General features: G+C 41.0%; 2 protein-coding genes across 3 annotated transcripts; one reads left to right on the plus strand and one right to left on the minus strand.

Moving 5' to 3' along the window:
• The first annotated feature begins 1,059 nt into the window (after positions 1-1,059).
• LOC106946886 (uncharacterized) lies at positions 1,060-10,037 on the plus strand. 2 transcript variants are annotated; one of them, XM_015031560.1, is made up of 3 exons: positions 1,060-1,217; positions 2,346-2,480; positions 3,439-10,037. In XM_015031560.1, the coding sequence occupies exons 2-3, from the start codon at positions 2,364-2,366 to the stop codon at positions 9,937-9,939; spliced, it is 6,618 nt and encodes a 2,205-aa protein (XP_014887046.1). In that variant the 5' UTR covers positions 1,060-1,217; positions 2,346-2,363; the 3' UTR covers positions 9,940-10,037. The 2 variants fall into 2 exon arrangements, with proteins under 2 accessions (XP_014887046.1, XP_014887048.1); XM_015031562.1 differs by lacking the exon at positions 1,060-1,217 and adding an exon at positions 1,235-1,387.
• A 720-nt stretch (positions 10,038-10,757) lies between these two features.
• Positions 10,758-16,125, minus strand: apoea (apolipoprotein Ea). The gene is made up of 6 exons (XM_015031563.1): positions 16,079-16,125; positions 14,945-15,207; positions 14,752-14,806; positions 13,483-13,633; positions 11,778-12,065; positions 10,758-11,092 (listed from the first exon to the last, which is right to left on the minus strand). Exons 3-6 carry the CDS (start codon positions 14,792-14,794, stop codon positions 10,819-10,821), a joined length of 756 nt encoding a protein of 251 aa, XP_014887049.1. The 5' UTR covers positions 14,795-14,806; positions 14,945-15,207; positions 16,079-16,125; the 3' UTR covers positions 10,758-10,818.
• Between the last annotated feature and the right edge of the window lie 1,067 nt (positions 16,126-17,192).

Here is a 17,192-nt window from a genome sequence, read left to right on the forward strand (position 1 = left end):
TTATATTTTTACTGTGAACTTTTTGACTTTTGGTTGCTTTTCGGTGATCTCGATATATGTTTGAATAATTTACATTTATGAAGTCCTCTCCCTACAATACATTATAAACAATATGCTAATACTTAAACTATTTAAATCTGAAAAACCGATTTTCCAAATTAGTAAAGAAAAATCAGCTTTTTCATTATTACTTCCTCAGCAGACTAATAAACTGCATGGGTTTCCATGGTAACGTGGAGGAAATCCAGCCCAGTTCGCACAGCCACGTGTGAAACTTTCAAACTCTTTACCAAAACTCACAGTTAAATTATTTATGTTAATCATCCCTTCATTCATGGATCGAGTCACATGTTTGTTTGTTTTTGTAGTCAGCTGTTCGTTTTACAATGTAGTCTGACCCAGGAGGGGGAGGGGCCTGTCTGTTCTGCTCTGGTTGCCAGGTCTGCAGATTTTACACTTTTACAAACACAAACCCTATGTAGTGCTCTTTCAGGATCTTCAGTTACTGCACCAGGTGAGAGGAGTTAGTCATGTGACTTTCTCTGAAAGACTTCTGCAGTGAGTTTAAATAGAGTTGATTTAAAAATTAAAATAAAGTTTGAAGTAAAAAAAATAATATTTTACAGAAGCAAAACAGTTCACCTTCATATAAAAAGCATTTAATATTATTTAGATAAGGAACATTTCATTGAAATGTATTTTCAAAAAACTAAAAATAATCATTTGCAGCCATTTATTCTCAGTTTCTGACCAATAAAAAACTGACAGATTGATCAACTGATCAACTTTCTCCAATTTAGTATATACTAATTCTGTAATAAGCATTATCTGCTGTAGCTTAACCGTTTTGTAATATGTACTGACTGAATTGTTTCATATCCATTCCAGTTAACTCCATAGAATTAACTGGAATGGAAGTATATAAATAAACTGTATTGAATTAAGAAAAAATAATATAAAAGAAACATGAATTGTACAACAAAAATTTTATAACTTGAAATTCATTTTTTTATTCTATTTTTTACAGGGTATAAAACTGGACACTGGACGCAGCAACAATCTTCCCGTTTTGCGGATTTTCTTCTCAAGACCTGGCAACCCATGTGGAGTTCCTTCCCGCAGGAAACCTCTCTGTGCAGACCCACAGACACGCATGGATGCCGTCGTTGTTTTATCCTTATCTGGGGCCGTAAATGAGGAGAATCAGCCGGTGAGAGGTGAGAGGAAGCCTGCAGCCCGGTTCGGTCCGATTCAGCCCAGATCGGTTCGCGCCAGAGCCCGCCATGTTGCAGCTCTGTGGTCAGTCCGCGGGGTTTCACGGCGATTCAATGGAGAAAGCTCTGCAAACTGAGGGGTTACTCCCCCACTGTGACCACTGAGGCTAAAGGTGGTCAACTGATATTTTTAGTATTAATAACTTTCATATATATATATATATATATATATATATATATATATATATATATATATATATATATATATATATATATATATATATAATTTTATTTATTTATTTTTTTTCCAGATTTTATCCTAAAATTATTTGTCTTGGAATCATAACTTTCTCATTCATCTGATTACTTCAAGTAATTATGTACAGAAAAACCCAAATTATTCAGTTCTAGTCACAAAGTTTGTTTCTAAGACATTTATTTCTCAAAATACGTTAAAATAATAAAAAAGGGGATCTGTTCAGAAAAATCCTGGTTTAATTTACATGTATTTAAAAAACAATAAATTTTCCTACCCTTCTTAAGAATTAGAGGTAAAATCGTTATTTCCATTATTTAAAGTAGGGGAGCAACTTTTTGTATGTTTCCTGTGTTATTTTGATTATTTAAATTTGAGCTCCACGTCTTTAACATTGGAAGGCCTCTTTATCATCACCCTAATCTTTAACTCCCTCCACAGATTCTCAACCAGATTTAAGTCTGCACTCTTTGTATTAATTTCTGTTTTTAAAATGAAATTATCACTCTAAACATAAATTTGCCAGGGGTGTGAATACTTTTTGTGTAAATTCAGATTTCTTTTGCAGAAATTACAAAATGTTAAAAAAAAATTTGCAAAGTTGCAAACAGAAACCTGCAAAAATCTGCTCAACTGAGAAATATTTTATACTAACACTAATATTAATAACTTCAGTTTTCAGCTTTATTCATGACCTTTAACCCCTGTTTCAGGGGCTTCAGGTGTCTTCATCATGTTTTTGATTAAGATGCTCATCAAAAACAATTAATTAGAAATATTTAAATTCCCCTTTAAAGGAGCATTTAATGTCAAAATGAAGAAATCGCAGACTAAGATGCTCCGTACTGTTTTAACTTTCCTGTGATTATTTTTAGGAATATAATTTGGGAATCATGAAGGAAAGACGAGACGGTTCTGTGGTACCGGAGTTCGATATTGGGAGGAAACCGGAAGCGACGGGCGACCAGAACCTGCAGCCTGACTCCGGTTCTGCTCATAAAATCCTGGAGGTGAGGAATCAACTGGGTCCATCTGCGTCCCACGGAGTTCGGATCATTTATGTGATTAAAAGTCAACATAGTGTGCAAAGCGGAGGTGGGTAGAGTATCACCATTTCAACACATTTTTACTCCAGTTAAAGTAAAAAATATCCAAGAAATTACTTGAGTAAAAGGAAAAAAGTATTTGGTGAAAAGGCGACAAAAGTGCTGAGAAACTGATCAAAATAAAATCATGTCATCAGATGAACTGAAATGTAAATATTGGTGTTTTAAAAACCAAGATGACAACAATTCATATAAATGACAAAGAAACATTTTTCCAAATCAGTTTCTTTCGATATAAAAGTTGTGAAACTAACGAGAACTGCAGCTGTGTCTGGTGAATTTTTGGTTAAAACATGTTTGTTTTTCATTCAGTGAAGTTACTCGCAGTAATAGATTATCCAGAAATTTCACTCAAGTAAGAGTAGAAATACTTCATAATAAAGTAACTTCAGCAAAAGTAAAAACTACAGGATAGTAAAAATACTCCTAAGTAAATTTTGTCCAAAAAGTTACTCAAGTAAAAAGTATCCATTCAGGAAATGACTCAAGTTAAGAGTAAAAACATAGAAATCTGATCAAGTACCGAGTTACTCATCAAAACAATCATTTAATATTTAGAAATCATCATCAGACAGAACAAAATATAAAGTCAAGTGGAAATTTGGATTTCTTTCAATATAAAACTGATGAAAGTTTAATAAAAGCTGCAGTTTCTGTCTCTGGTGGATTTCTGGTTAAACATGTTTGTTTTTCACTCAGTGGGGAGAAATGCTTATAATGAAATTACTCAAGTAAAAGTAAAAACTACAGCGTAGTAAATATACTCCTAAAAGTAATTTTTTTCTAAAATGTTATTCAGGTAGTTTAACTAGTTACGACCCAACTCTGGTGAAAAGTTGAATCATCTTGCTTCTGTTTTCAGAGCGGAGAATCCGTGGATCAGAGGACGGATGCATCGGATCTGCAGAGCAGCGTCATGAGCCCAGGTCGAGTTTTTCCTCTGGATGAACTTCCTGCTTCACAAGGAGCAACAGGAGACACTTCCTGTCCCGAAACTCCAAACTCCGCCCATGGAGATCCGGTTTTCCTGGATCATCCTGGAGGAAAAGCTCCTCCCTGCGAACCCGAGACAGATTCCCAGCTTCTGGATCCGAAAAGTCAGCAGGAGAACATCTATGGCTCGGTTCTGCATCAGATGCTGCAGCAGCAGAAACACAAACATGGCAGGAGGTACAAGAAGAAGACGCTGATGAAGATGGCCAGGCTGCTGGTCATAGCCAAAGGCTGGGATCACCGGGAAAACCAGAGTCTGAGTCTGCAGGAAGAGATGGACCTAAAAGAGGAGATTTCCGTGTCCATACAGGGGAAAAAAGTTCCTGGGAATCCAGACACGTCCAGGAATCTTTCTGGAGAAATCAGGTCGGAGTCCAACAGTGAAGAAACAAAAATCCCACCAGAGAGACGCAGGAAAAAAGCTACTGAAGCTCCCAAAGCTGCTGGGGAGAAAACGGATGAAACTCCTGGAGGATCGGGATCAGATTTTACTCTGAAGAACAAAGAGGAAAAACCAAAAACCAAAAAGGATCCTGAGCTCAAACTCAGGAAGAAAGCCGGTCGGAAAAGGATCGGAGAACCAGAGAGTCTGTCCGTCTCACCTGGAGGAAAACAGAGGAGGAAAAGGGATCCTGTGGCTCAGATCCAGATCACTCCGACTGCTTCTGAGGCGAACGGAGGTTTGTCAGGGTTTGCCGGGAATACTGCTGCACAGGAAACTGAACCTCAGGAGAGCAAGAGGAAACCCAGGAAGAGCAGAAATCCGTCTGCCGAGCGGCTCCCAACAGGAGGCGATCCTCTGCCGGAGGAAAACCGAACCAAACCGGAGGAAGAAGCATCATCTCTGGATCTGTTTCCCAAATTACAACTGGAAAAACGAGGAGCTAAAACAAACAAAATGTCCATCTGGGATCAACTTCCGTCTGCTGAAATGTCAAACATCCAGAATGAAACCGGAAAAAAACGCACCAAAACCGTTCCTGCTGAAGAGGAAACGATGCACTGGGATGAGAGGCGAGGAACGTTCAGTCAGAAGCTGGACGAAGATCCGATCCGGAGCTGGAAAAAACCAAAAGGTCAAAGTCGGAAGAAAAAAATACGGCAGCAAACCTTAAACTTCCAGAGTAAGACCCAACCAGTTTGGGAAGCTCCAATAAGCCGGCTGGATTTTTCTCCCACTAACGCAACGCCAGCAAATCCTTCCACGCAAAATCAAGAGTTTACCAACTGGGATGAATCAGATGAAGCCTGGAAATTTGGGAAAATCAGGAGATCCTGCACTTTGGGAACCAAAACAAGCTCAGCCGCTGACGAATGGTTGAGCCAATACCTGAAAGGTTCCCGAAGGAAAGCTTCCTGTAAGGCCAGCAACATCCCCGAGTTAATGGGAAAAGATGAGCTGGAAAACGGGACAAAATTCAAACAAACCAAGAGAGGTCAGAAAAAATCCACTGGACCGTCCGCCAACGGTGAAACTGCTCCTGGCAATGTGAAACGAAAAGGGAAAAAAGCAAAACAAGAGTCGGCAGTAGAGTTAAACAAAGACAGACTGGGTTTTCCAACTCTTCCTGCTTCCAATTCGGTTTCAAACCGGCAGGAAGAGGAGAGAATGAGGAGGAAGAGGACCGTAAGGAGGAAAACGGGACCAAAAAGAAGACGAGCACTAAACATAAAAACTGGAACAAAAATCCTGGAATCTGAAGTAAAACATCCAAATGAAGGAGATCCAGGAAGCCCTGAGGATGGAAAACCATCAAGCGTGAGGCGTGGAAGACGGAAAAATGTTTTTACAACCAAGAAGGAAGACCATGAGACGGAAAAATCCCAGCTGATGTCTTCATTTCAGGATAAAAGCAACACGACAGAAAACGGAGTGAATCCAGAAACAAAAGGAAAAATTAATCTGCTCCAAATCGAAGGAACTTCTCTGAAAGACGGTTCTCTGGAGGTTAAGTCCAAGGCGGCGCCTAGAAAAATGAAAAGGAGCCCAAAAAAGAGGCGGATATTAAAGAAACACTCAATAATAAAACCAAAAGTCCTGGAATCTGATGAAAAACATCCAGATAAAGTAGATCTAGGAACTCCTGAGGAAGGAAAAACATCAATTCAAGATAGAAGCAGTGAAACTGGAGCAACTCCAGAAACAAATGTAATGAGTTTGCTCCAGACTGAAGGAACAGCTGGTCTGACAGATGGTTCTCTGGAGGTGAGGACTGTAAGATGGAAAGCAGGACCAAAAAAGAGGCAAAATTTAAAGAAAAACTCAATTTCAGAACCAAAAATCCTGGAATCTGATGAAAAACATCCAGATGAAGGAGACCCAGGAAGTCCTGAAGATGGAAAACCATCCTCAGGTGTGAGGCGCGGAAGAACGAAAAACGTTCTTCCAATCAGAATAGAAGATGAAATTTCCAACATCATTGACATACTGGAAGCTGATAAAGAGACTGAGAAGGAGAAATTTCAGGTGATGACTTCTGAACTCACAGAACCAAATCAGATCAGTCTGCTCCGGATCGAAGGAATTTCTGATCCGAAAGATGATTTCCTGGAGACCAAGTCCAAGATGGCACCCAGAAAAATGAAAAGGGGACGAAAAAAGAGGCGGATGTTAAGAAAACGTTCGGCAACTGGACCAAAAGTCCTGGAATCAGAAGAAAAACAGCCACAAGAAGGACATCCAGGAACTCCTGATGGCGGAAAATCATCAATTCAGGATGAAAGAGGCTTAATGGATTCTACAAGTCAAACTGGAGTGACTCCAAATCAGATTAATCCGCTCCAGATCAAAGAAAAGTTTGATCTGAAAGATGATTCTCTGGACATTAAGTCCAAGACGGCGCCCAGGAAAATGAAAACAAGACCAAAAAAGAGGCGGACCTTGAGAAAACGTTCTGCAACTGGAACAAAAATGTTGGAATCTGATGGAAAACATCCAGATGAGGGAAATGCTAAGCATGGAAAACCATCAAGCGTGAAGCACAGAAGAAAGAAAAGTGTTCTTCCAATCAAAATGGAAGATGAAGCTCCCAGTGTGATGGGGATGGAAGAGTCTGGGAAGGAGATGTCCCAGATGATGTTTACATTTCAGGCCAAAAGCAACACGACAGAATCAGGAAGTGAAACCAGACCGACTCCAGACATTCAAGGAAAGATGAATCTGCTCCAGACTGAAGGAACGTCTGATCTGAACGATGATTTCCAGGAGATGGTGCCAACAAAAAGGAGAAGGGGACCAAAAACGAGCCGGATGTTAAGAAAACGTCCTGTAACTGAACCAAACATTCTGGGATCTGAACATCCAAAGAAAGGAGCACCAGGAACTCCTGAGGACGGAAAACCATCAAATCAGGATAGAAACAGCTCAATGGGGTCAGGAGGTCAAACCAGAGCGACCCCAGAACCAGATCGGATAATTCTGCTGCAGATCGAAGGAACGTCTGGTCTGAAAGATGATTCTCTGAACGTTAAGTCAAAGATGGCGCCCAGGAAAATGAAAAAGGGACGAAAAAAGAGGCGGATATTAAGAAAGCGTTCTACAACTAGAGCTAAAATCCTGGATTCTGATGAAAAACCAGAAGAAGATTATCCTGGAGCTAGTGAGGATGGAAAACCATCAATTCATGATGAACACAGTCCAGAGGATTCAGGAGGTCACACCGGAGCGACTCCAGAACCAGATCGGATCGAAGGAACATCTGCTCGGAAAGAGGATTTCCTGGGAGAGAAGACCGTAAGAAGGAAATCAGGACCAAAAAGGAAACGAGTGTTAAAGAAAAACCTGAAAGCAGAACTTAAAATACTGGAATCTGAAGAAAGACATCCAGATCCAGGAAGTCCTGAGGATGGAAAACCATCAAGTGTGAGGAGCAGAAGAAAGACAAATGACTTTACAATCAAGATGGAAGAGGAACCAATTTTCATTGAGATGGGAGCTAATAAAGAGTCAAAGATGGAGAAATCCCAGCTGATGTTTTCATTTCAGGATAAAAGCAACACAACTGAATCAGGAAGTGAAACCAGAGCGACTCCAGAAGTACAAGGAAAGATGAGCCTGCTTCAGACTGAAGGAGTACCAACCGATCCCAAAGATGATTCTGGCAAAGTTTTCCCCATGGTACAAGGACAAATACAATCATTTCAGAAAGACTCAGCAAGACCTAAAATCCAGGAATCTGGTGATCATCCATATGAAAGGGATGCAGGAGCTTCTGAAGATGGAAGAATGTCCGAAACGTCCAACATGGGACACGGAAGAAAGACAAATGTCTTTACAATCAAGTTGGAAAATGGAGCTTCTGATAAAGAGCCTGAGGCGGAGAAACCGTTTCAGGAATCTGCTTCATCAACATCTCCAGGAAAAACCAGGCAGAAGAGACGGCGGAGGAGCAGAACACACTGGTCTGGACATAGAAAAGCAAAGAAACCTCGGGTCTGCTCATTCTGGGATGTTCCGGCTGTCTCCAGTTCCTGTGACCAAACCTTCAACATCCAACAAGAAAATCAGGAGAATCGGATGACAACAAACGCTCCGTCCGGATCTGAGATTTCTCATCACCTCCAGAAGAAAAACAAAAGCCTCCAGTGCTCTTTCTGTTTGCGCTCTTTTCGCCACATCTCAGCGCTGACGCTCCATAAACGGCTTCACACGGGCCGGAAACCGTACGGATGCTCCGTCTGCGCCAAGAGCTTCTCCACGCTCCCTGAACTGAAGCTGCATTCAAAGCTCCACAGGGGGCCGCCAGCCACTCACTGCCCGATCTGCGAAGAAACATTCAGAGACAAAACCGAACTCATCCGTCACCTCAAGGTCCATCTGGCCGAGGTGGAGGGACTCCAGACAGAACCGGGAAGAAGCAGACGATCCCGCTTGGCTTCCGGCCAGGAGGAAACCTTCAGGTGTCCGGTTTGCTCCAGGGAGTTCACCAAGAAATCTGCATTTGAAAACCGCAGACGGATTCATGACAGGAAAGCCTTCAGAAATCCAAGAAGGATCCATGGATTCCACGTCTCCAAAGCCGGCGATACAACAGTCGTCACTCCAGTGTTTTTTAAATGTCCGATCTGCCGGCAGATCCATCGCCGCTGGTGCCACTACGTTCTGCATTTACATTCCCACACGATGGGAAAACCTCACCACTGTTACGTCTGTAGGCAGGAGTACAGCCGGGCGGCCGGAAGCAGACGGCACTGCTCAGTCTGCTGCAGAGCCAGCGGAGAAGAGGCGGCTTGTCGAGGTTCCCTGGAGGACATCTGGAAGGAGACAGGAGACTCAGTGAGTCCAAGAAAAATATCGGCAATTCCTGAAGAAGAAGGCAACGGGAAGGCGTTTATTCCTCCACCCTCGTCTGGTGGCTCAAGCCCGTCTGTGATTGAAGACTTTGATGTTGATGTTTCTCCTCTGAACTTTGGTTTCTCCCATCCAACATTCAGTCCTGAGCCTCCCAGACTCAGCCTGCAATCCTGGTGTGGTCGCTTTGGAAACAAACGGCGGCCACATCGGCGAGCTTTCCGCTGCAGCCGCTGCGAGCTGGAGTTCCACTTCCTGGGATCATACATGGATCACCTGCAGGAACACGCACCCAAAACGCCAAATGCTTGTCTCTCCTGCAATAAACCACGGCTGGAGCCTCGAGTCAGGCAGCCGGATGGTTTGAAATGCAGCACATGTGGGAAGCTCTTCTCCACTTCGAGGAATCTGCGGAAGCACAAGCTGCTCCATAAAGCGGCCCACTCCCACATCTGTCTGCCATGCGGCCGCTCCTTTCCCGGCCACTCCGCCCTGGAGGCTCACCTAGAAGCTCATCGGCGGCGGCTGAGTGTGCCGCGGCCAGCGCGCGTTGAGGAGCCCTTCCTGTTTCCCTACCCCTGCAGGAAATGCTCCGCCAGGTTCTCCAGCACCGATCTGCTGGAGGCCCATCAGGTGTGCCACTCCTTCGCAGGGAGGAAGCCGGAAAGTCCTCCAGAGAGCATCCTGTCCTTCATTCCTAACCCGCAAACGGTTGCCGTCTCTTCACCTGGGCCGAAACGGTGGCTGCTGGTGAGCAACAGGAAGGACCTGTTCAGGTATCCTCATCCAGACCACCTCTACGTCGTTCCCGCCGCCTCCTCAGAGACGCCCACCGTCGTTTCGGAGACGCCTGACATCGGTTTGGACCTGGAGTCGGGAGCCAACCCAACCTCAGCGGAACTTCAGCTCCAGCTTCTGGTGAAATCTTTAATTCCTGAAAAACGTCTGACGACGAGCGACAGCAGCGACTCTGAGGACGAACCGACGGTGCTTCGGCAAAACTGTGCAATCTGTATGCAAACCTTCACTGACGTCGCGACTCTACATGAGCATTACCGCAACCACGCCAGAGGAATGTGATGGACCGGAACCAGAACCAGAGAAAGGGAATCCTGAACTTTTGGCTGTGCAGCAACAGACATGTTCGTTTGTTCTTTTAAAATGAAAAAGTTAAAAAACAAACATGTTTTTGTCTCTGTGAAAAAGTTTTTCACCACGACGTTTTCTTTAGCTTTTTACTTTTAAACATTTGTTTAAAAGTAAAAACACTTTGATGTTGATATCAATCTGCAGTGTTTGATCTTTAAATATTTTATTTTATAATTTTAGAACCATTTTTTAATTTTATTTCATTTTAAGCTTTAGATACTTGGTGTAACTTTATTTTGTAATTTGTAGTTATTGATGTTTCTTCTAAATTCCTTTTTTTCAGTTCATTTTTTACATTGAATAAGAAATGGAGAATATTCTACTTTTATTTCACATTTATTTTGTTTTTTAATGGATTTGTTTTATATTTGCCAGTTATTTTAATTTTATTTTTTACATTGTATTTTTCATGTAATTCTCACATTTTACATTTTTTGTCACTTTTTCAAACAGGTTCTGTTTTGTCATATTTTATAAAAGATAGTTGTGTTCATCCATGTGCAGTGCTTAGTTTATTTTTATAATATAAATATATTTTTTAAACTACTGCTGTTTGTGGAGAAGTTTTGGTGATGGGGAAATATATATTTTTGTATAAATTAACCTTTTTGACATGTGAGTTGCTGATTGAGTTCTGGAAAAATGCAAATAAAATGTAAATCTTTCTCAGTAAAAACAGACTCGTGATGGTTTGGAGTTTTTCTTCTGAGCTTTTATTTGTGATGATTGTTGTGTTGAGGAGACAAACATCTGGTGTGTAACTGGTTTTATTGGTGAATTCTGTCACGTGAACTGGTTTCAGATCCCAGTTTACATGCTTTCTCTGATCATGGTGACAAACGGCTCGAACCAGTTGCGCAGCTCCGCCATCTTGGCGCCCAGAGCGGAGCGCAGGTCCTCGCCGGCGGTCTGGACCTGGTCCCTCACGCTGTCCACCTGCGTCTTCAGCAGCTCGTTCAGGGTGGTGATCTTGGCCTCGGCGTTGTCCCGTACCTGAGCGAAGTACGGGTCCAGTCTGGTCTTCATGCTCTCCACGTTGTCCGAGGCGCGGCTCTGCAGCTCCTCGATGTAGTCGGAAACGTGTCTGCGGTGGAAAACAGACGGTTTTATGTGGATCAACAAACATCTGATTGAAAATGTTCCGCTGGCAGCAGGCGAGTCTGAAGGACGTTCATTTACTCTAAATGTCAAAAATCTCTTAATTCCTCTGTGTTTTTCAAAACCTGGTTAAAATCCTTTTATTTTGCGGTCTTCATTGTTTCATTGTTGGTTCTTCAGGCTTTTCAAAGATGCAAATGTGGCAAAAATCTGTTAGTTTAAACCTCCAACTGAAAATAATGTTTTATTTTTACCAAAAAAAGTCTAGCTTGATTAAAGATTTTTAACTTTGAGTTATAAACTATGGAGCTAAATTGGGGCCATAAATTTTGTTCAAAAGAAGAAAACATTAAAACCGAGTACAAGATTTGAAACTGAAAAGTAGTTGGAACATTTTTTTCAGTTTCAAAATGTTTTTCAATTTAATTTTTTAACAAACTTTATGGCCCCAATTTAGCTCCATAATTAACATCCCATTTGATTCTCTATTTCTAGAGAATCCACCCAAAGTAAGGAGAATAAACTCTCTAAAGTTCAGTGAATACATGAAATATGTAAGGATTTTCTGGGTGAAACTATTTGAATTTTTCTTCTCCTGCCTGTAAAAGTTCATTTATGACCTAAAATTCGTGAGGTTTTCGCTGCTGCCGCCTGTCCAGCCCGTCACTCACCTCTGGATCTCCTGGGTGTCCTTCTGGAGGCGTTTCTTCAGCTTCCGGGTGTAGGTGGACACTCGGGACTTGACGTCGTCGGCGTTCTGCTCCATCATGGTCTGGAGCTCCTGCAGGTAGTTCTCCATCTGGCCGCGGGCGTCGGTCATGTGTCCACGCAGTCTGTCCACCAGCAGCTGCAGGTCTTTCCTGAAGCGCTCTGCAGCCTCCTGGGTGTAGGGGGCCAGCTTGGTCTGCAGGTCGTCCCGGTACAAGGCCAGCTCCGACATGCTGTCCTGGATCAGGGTGCTGTTCAGGAGTCAGATCATTTACTTCTCAAAAACAGTGAAACACTTTTGGAATCAGGGATTGTGTATGTTTTGCACAGTGTGAGCAGAAAGAGGCAGATCTGACTCCTAACTCAGCTGACTGAACAGGCCGAACAGAAGACTCTGTGCTCACACAAGGAGTTAGAAACATCACTGAATCTAACAGCAGCTGGTAAATTATTGCATCAAAGTATGGAGGACTGGACCTGGCAAAATAAAAAAATTAATACAAAGAGGTACGACCAGCTCAGAAAAGGTCTAAACATTGTAATATTATGAAATAAGTATAATTGCATAACAATAAGAGCCTGGTTCTCAGAGCTTGGTTTCTTACCTACTGGTTATTTATCAGGACTGTTGGGCTTCAACCGACCTCAAAATCCAATATGGCTGCCAGAAGCATAAAATGTTCTGATATTTCCAATAGTTCATTTATTTACACTTCTGTCAATCTTTTTTTATTCTAATTCTTTTCACTAAATTTACTCCATTTTTTGTTGTTTCACTGCATACAATGCTATTAGTGGATTTTTGTTGCTAACTGCTGTTAGCTTTGACTGAGCAAACAATAAGCAAATTTCAGAGGTTTTCTAACTTGCAACAGGTTTGGTTGGAATTTGTTATTCTAAAAATCTAAATTATAGACATGTAAACAAAGTGAGTCTTACACACAGTTCAAAATATCAGCAGCCAGAAGTAATAGTAATTGTGCTTTTTGTTGCTGAAATGCAAAAAAAAGGTTTATTCAACAAACTAAAGTTTTGGGTCTTGTGGGTATAGAACAAACTGTTACATTACAGTTTTGAGAGTTTTAAAATATTTCTTCTGACTGCATTTAGGTGCTAGTAGCACCTGGTCAGAAACAAAACTGGCCAAAGAAACAAACGCAGAATCTGAAAAGTAAATATAGATTGAAATGAACATGAATTAAATTTAGTTAAAAGACTCAACATTAAAGTTAGTTTATTTATTGAAAAGTAAAATCAAATAAATATAATACATGACCTAAAGTATTAAATTTTAACCTCTAATAAAAATTGTTATTCTTGTAGCTTTTTCTTAGCTATTCTGAGTATTTTATGTCAGTTTATCAGTTATTTAATCTTTGCCATTTGTTTAGTGGAGTTCTGATTTTTTCCTGTTTTTCCTTCGTAACGTTCCCAAAGTGGGGGCCGGGACCCGGAGTGGGGAGACCGGACACCAAGTGTGTGGTTGCAAAATGATTTTCAGAGTCACAGTGATGTGACCCTGAGGAGTATGGAGGGACACGATCAAATAAATCACATTAAATAATGAACTGCACATTTTAAGAATCAAACGTGACCCGGAACCATGTGCAACCTTTACCTCCCTGGGCCTGAACAAAGATCTTCAGTTGGAACAGGCTGATCACTCACTCGAGCTCTCGGCTGATCTGGGAGCTCCTGATGTCCTTCACCACTCCATCAGCCCTCGAATTCAGCTCTGTGATGTAATCATTGAACTTTTCCACCGTCACCTCCCACGTGCCCTGCCAGTCGTCCTGGAGAACGCTTCGTGCACGGGATCCTGGAGTGGACAAAGAAGAAACTTAATCTGCCACCTTTTAACGCCTTATTGCCTGAATTTATATCCAATTGTACAAAAAAAAAAATCATTCAGATGGTAAATTACTTAGAGATTATAAATGTGAACATTGCACCTACCATTATTGTAAATTTAAGTATGTTGCTAATTAGTGACACCAGGCTCTTAAGGAACGAAATGCTGTTTGATCTTATTTTATTGATGCTTCTGTTGCTCAAGGAAGCCTTTAAAATTGAGTCAGAATGTATATTTTTGAACAACCTTTGCTTTTGAATTATTACAGTGTTTTAAATAGCAACGCTGGGCGGATCGATCCAAAATATCGATAATATCGACGCCAAGTTATCAGTATCGGATTGATATTAACATGGTAAAATCAATACTTTAGTTTCAGATTCCCTCTTTAAAGATTGTCTTATTTTTGTTTTGTAGTTTCTCGAACCAACCCAAAGACTTTGTTATGATTTGCTGTAAAAACTTTTGCTGTTTGTTTTTGGGGAAAAAATGCACACAAATTTTTTTACTGTTCTGCTCTTTCTGCCTATTGTTAATATGATTTTAAAGTATTAACTGTGTCTAAAGTCTGTCCTAGATTTTAACAAAGTAATTCATTCATTGCCAGTTATTTGATTAAATCTTGAATTAATGGGGTTTTTCAATAATCTTAGGTGAAAAATCCCCTAAAAATTCAGACTCGGAAGAACTTTTAGTCTGTTTTCACATCGACTATAAGAAACTCTTACATTTTTAAAGGAGCTGCATGTAGAAACTTGATATTCATGTGATTCATTAACAGCTATAAAACTTTTAGTATAAACAGCACAATTATTTTGAATCTATGTGACTTTATTAATGCAGACATGTTTCTCTTAAAGCCCGAAAATCATAAAAATTTAAAAGGAACAGTTTTCAGAAAATGCATCAAATCTACCAAAAAATAAATAAAAATTGTGATTTTTCTGTTTGAGATTTTTTAATAGCCTTCAAACGACTATTCTTCTTTTCAGGAAATACTAACCTGACCTGAACCAGATGAAAGTGATGGTTCCCACTTTTTAACCCCAAACATTTTTAATTTCCCAGAGGAAAACCAAACTCACCTGAGATGACTGCAAGAGCGAGGATAACTGCAAACACCCTCATGATGACCAGAAGCTGGAAAATTGAGCGACACGAAAAGAGATTTTGGGAAAAATGTATGACAGATTAAACTTCTGTGAGGTAACACCAGAATCCCTCCTATGTTAACCAAAGTTTGAATCTTCCTGCAGGAATGAAAAGGCTTCGTCTCACCTCAGATGCCTGATTTGATCTGTGACGTCTGTGAGGCCGAACCAATCCTTCTCTGAGTATTTATACAGATTAGGTGGCACCGATGAGATCCAATAAATGTCTGGAAGATTTCTGACCTGCGTCCGAAGTTCCCAGCACGGACTGTGCTGTTGTCACCTTTTATTGCTGTGTTTGTTGTTTTGGCTCCACGTTGCACTCTGAACATGCAGCCGGGTCAGAACCATGAAGGAACTCTTCGAACCTCGCTCAGCACCAGCTGGTTCCTAAACAAAATGAAATTCCTTCTTCTTCATTTATACCGTCTTTGATTTGTGACTGAAGCTTCACATTCTGACAGAAAACTCTGTATTTTACAGCTGATTGACAGCACAGCAGGGAAAAGGTCAAAGGTCATTTCTATATCACATCATGGATTTGACATAACAGCTGCAGACTTCATTTATAAAACTTTTATTAGGTGGCTAATGATTATTGCACTGATAATTTATGATTAACCCTGTTGATGATTAAAAATAAACAGATATGATGAAATGTAATCATGTAGAAACACCAGAAAGCCATAAATTGCAATTTTGTATGAAGCAGATCAAAACACACAAAGACAAAATAATTGAATTAACCTTTTTCTGAGATTAGGGAGTTTCTGTTAATGAACCAAAAGCCCTGTGGTCACTGAAATAACTTGAAATGGTAAAAAAAAAAAAAAACCTGAAGATTTACAGATAATTAATCAATAAAAATCAGACAATGGCACTTTGACCTTAAACTAATAAATAATCTTTGTAACTATCGTCACTTTCGCATCAAGCTGCTTGGAGTTGGTCTGATAGTTTTTACCTGTAAGTCGGTCAAATGGCTCAACTTATCCCAATGTTACCATTTTAACTTTATTTGTGCCTACAGGTAATAAAATACTACACCTGTATGTTCAGTTTATGACCTCGTGTCGTAAGTCATACATACCACAACTGATATATGAAACAAACTTAAAAATGTCTTCTATGGTCTAAACGCCATTCAAATGAAAGCTATGATAGACCAGATTCACTGTTAAAAGTGGAAACGTTATAAAACAACTATTATTTTATAAAAGTTGAAATAAAAGTCTAACAACGTTACCAATGTGGTTCCTACCTTCAAATGATGCCTTGCTTCTGACTATTTGGTCACATGATCAATGTTTTTTTTAACCGTTTCCTAGCAACAATGGGTGGCGAATGTTGTCAAGACAACATAACTGACAGCAAACTAAAGTCGCACAAGTCAATCTGATTTTACTTAGTTACAAAGGAAATTGATTAAATTTAGCCCTTAAAAATGCATAATGCAGTATTGGCACTGAGATCGTTTATTTTATTGAAAGAATATCAGACATTATAATAAATTAAACATTTTAACATTTGAATACCAAGCTGATATCAATCTCAGATGTGAAGCTGATCTAATAAATCCATTCAGTCCACCTTTTTCTGACTCTGTGCCCAGTCCTCCCACAGAGACGCCAGGTCGTCCTGCAGGCTGTCTGAAGCCTTATTCAGCTTCTCCCGTCTTCGACTACGTGGAACAATTTTCTTATTCAGGTCATAGGTAGTGTGGGTAAGTTTGGCCTCAAAGCGGACAACCAGGGAGAACAAGGTCACCCTAAAGTTTTGAAGACTGTCATACACCTTCTTCTTCAGGTTGGGATAATGTTGGTGGTCAAGGCGGTATCTGCGGTCATGGAGATGGTGACCAAATAGTTTGTACCAAAGATTATGAAGATAACGACGACGGTGATGATGGTGGTCATGAGGGCCTTTGCAGTCATGGGGGCCTTTGCAGTCGTGAGGGCCTTTGCAGTCATGGGGGCCTTTGCAGTCGTGGGGGCCTTTGCAGTCATGAAGGCCTTTGTGACCATGATTATGGTCACCATGAGGATGATGATGGTGGTGTACAAAGTAATTCTCCACATGGTGGTGCAGGTCTTGGATCTTCTGCACCAAGGCGACCTTCAGGCCTCCGGGGTCCAGGGCTTCAGCGTAGTGGGCGGCACACTTCTTGATGTCCTCCAACCTCCAACGGATGTGATCCACCAGCTCCTTGGCGTGGGAATGTGTCTCGGCTTCCAGATAGAGCAGAAAATAGTCCCAGAAAGCGTCCTGCACCATTTCTGTCTGGTGTTTGGACGGAGGGTCATGCTGTCCACCATTGCAACCTGCAGAGACAACACAGCTTAAAGCCTTGTTTTCTTCTTCCTCTGAGATTTTCA

The sequence above is a fragment of the Poecilia latipinna genome, unplaced genomic scaffold, assembly GCF_001443285.1.
Source record: "Poecilia latipinna isolate Pla-1442-1.1 unplaced genomic scaffold, P_latipinna-1.0 Scaffold211, whole genome shotgun sequence".
In the NCBI taxonomy this organism is placed as follows: domain Eukaryota; kingdom Metazoa; phylum Chordata; class Actinopteri; order Cyprinodontiformes; family Poeciliidae; genus Poecilia; species Poecilia latipinna.

What these genes read in the sequence shown, in the direction of transcription:
- apoea (XM_015031563.1), bottom strand. Translation starts at nt 14,794, where the DNA reads ATGAGGGTGTTTGCAGTTATCCTCGCTCTTGCAGTCATCTCAG. An exon ending in CGCTCTTGCAGTCATCTCAG is followed by an intron (nt 13,634 to 14,751) that starts GTGAGTTTGGTT and finishes TGTCCACTCCAG; the next exon opens with GATCCCGTGCACGAAGCGTT. An exon ending in GACACCCAGGAGATCCAGAG is followed by an intron (nt 11,093 to 11,777) that starts GTGAGTGACGGG and finishes TTTCCACCGCAG; the next exon opens with ACACGTTTCCGACTACATCG.
- LOC106946886 (XM_015031560.1), top strand. Translation starts at nt 2,364, where the DNA reads ATGAAGGAAAGACGAGACGGTTCTGTGGTACCGGAGTTCGATATTGGG. An exon ending in CTGCTCATAAAATCCTGGAG is followed by an intron (nt 2,481 to 3,438) that starts GTGAGGAATCAA and finishes TTCTGTTTTCAG; the next exon opens with AGCGGAGAATCCGTGGATCA.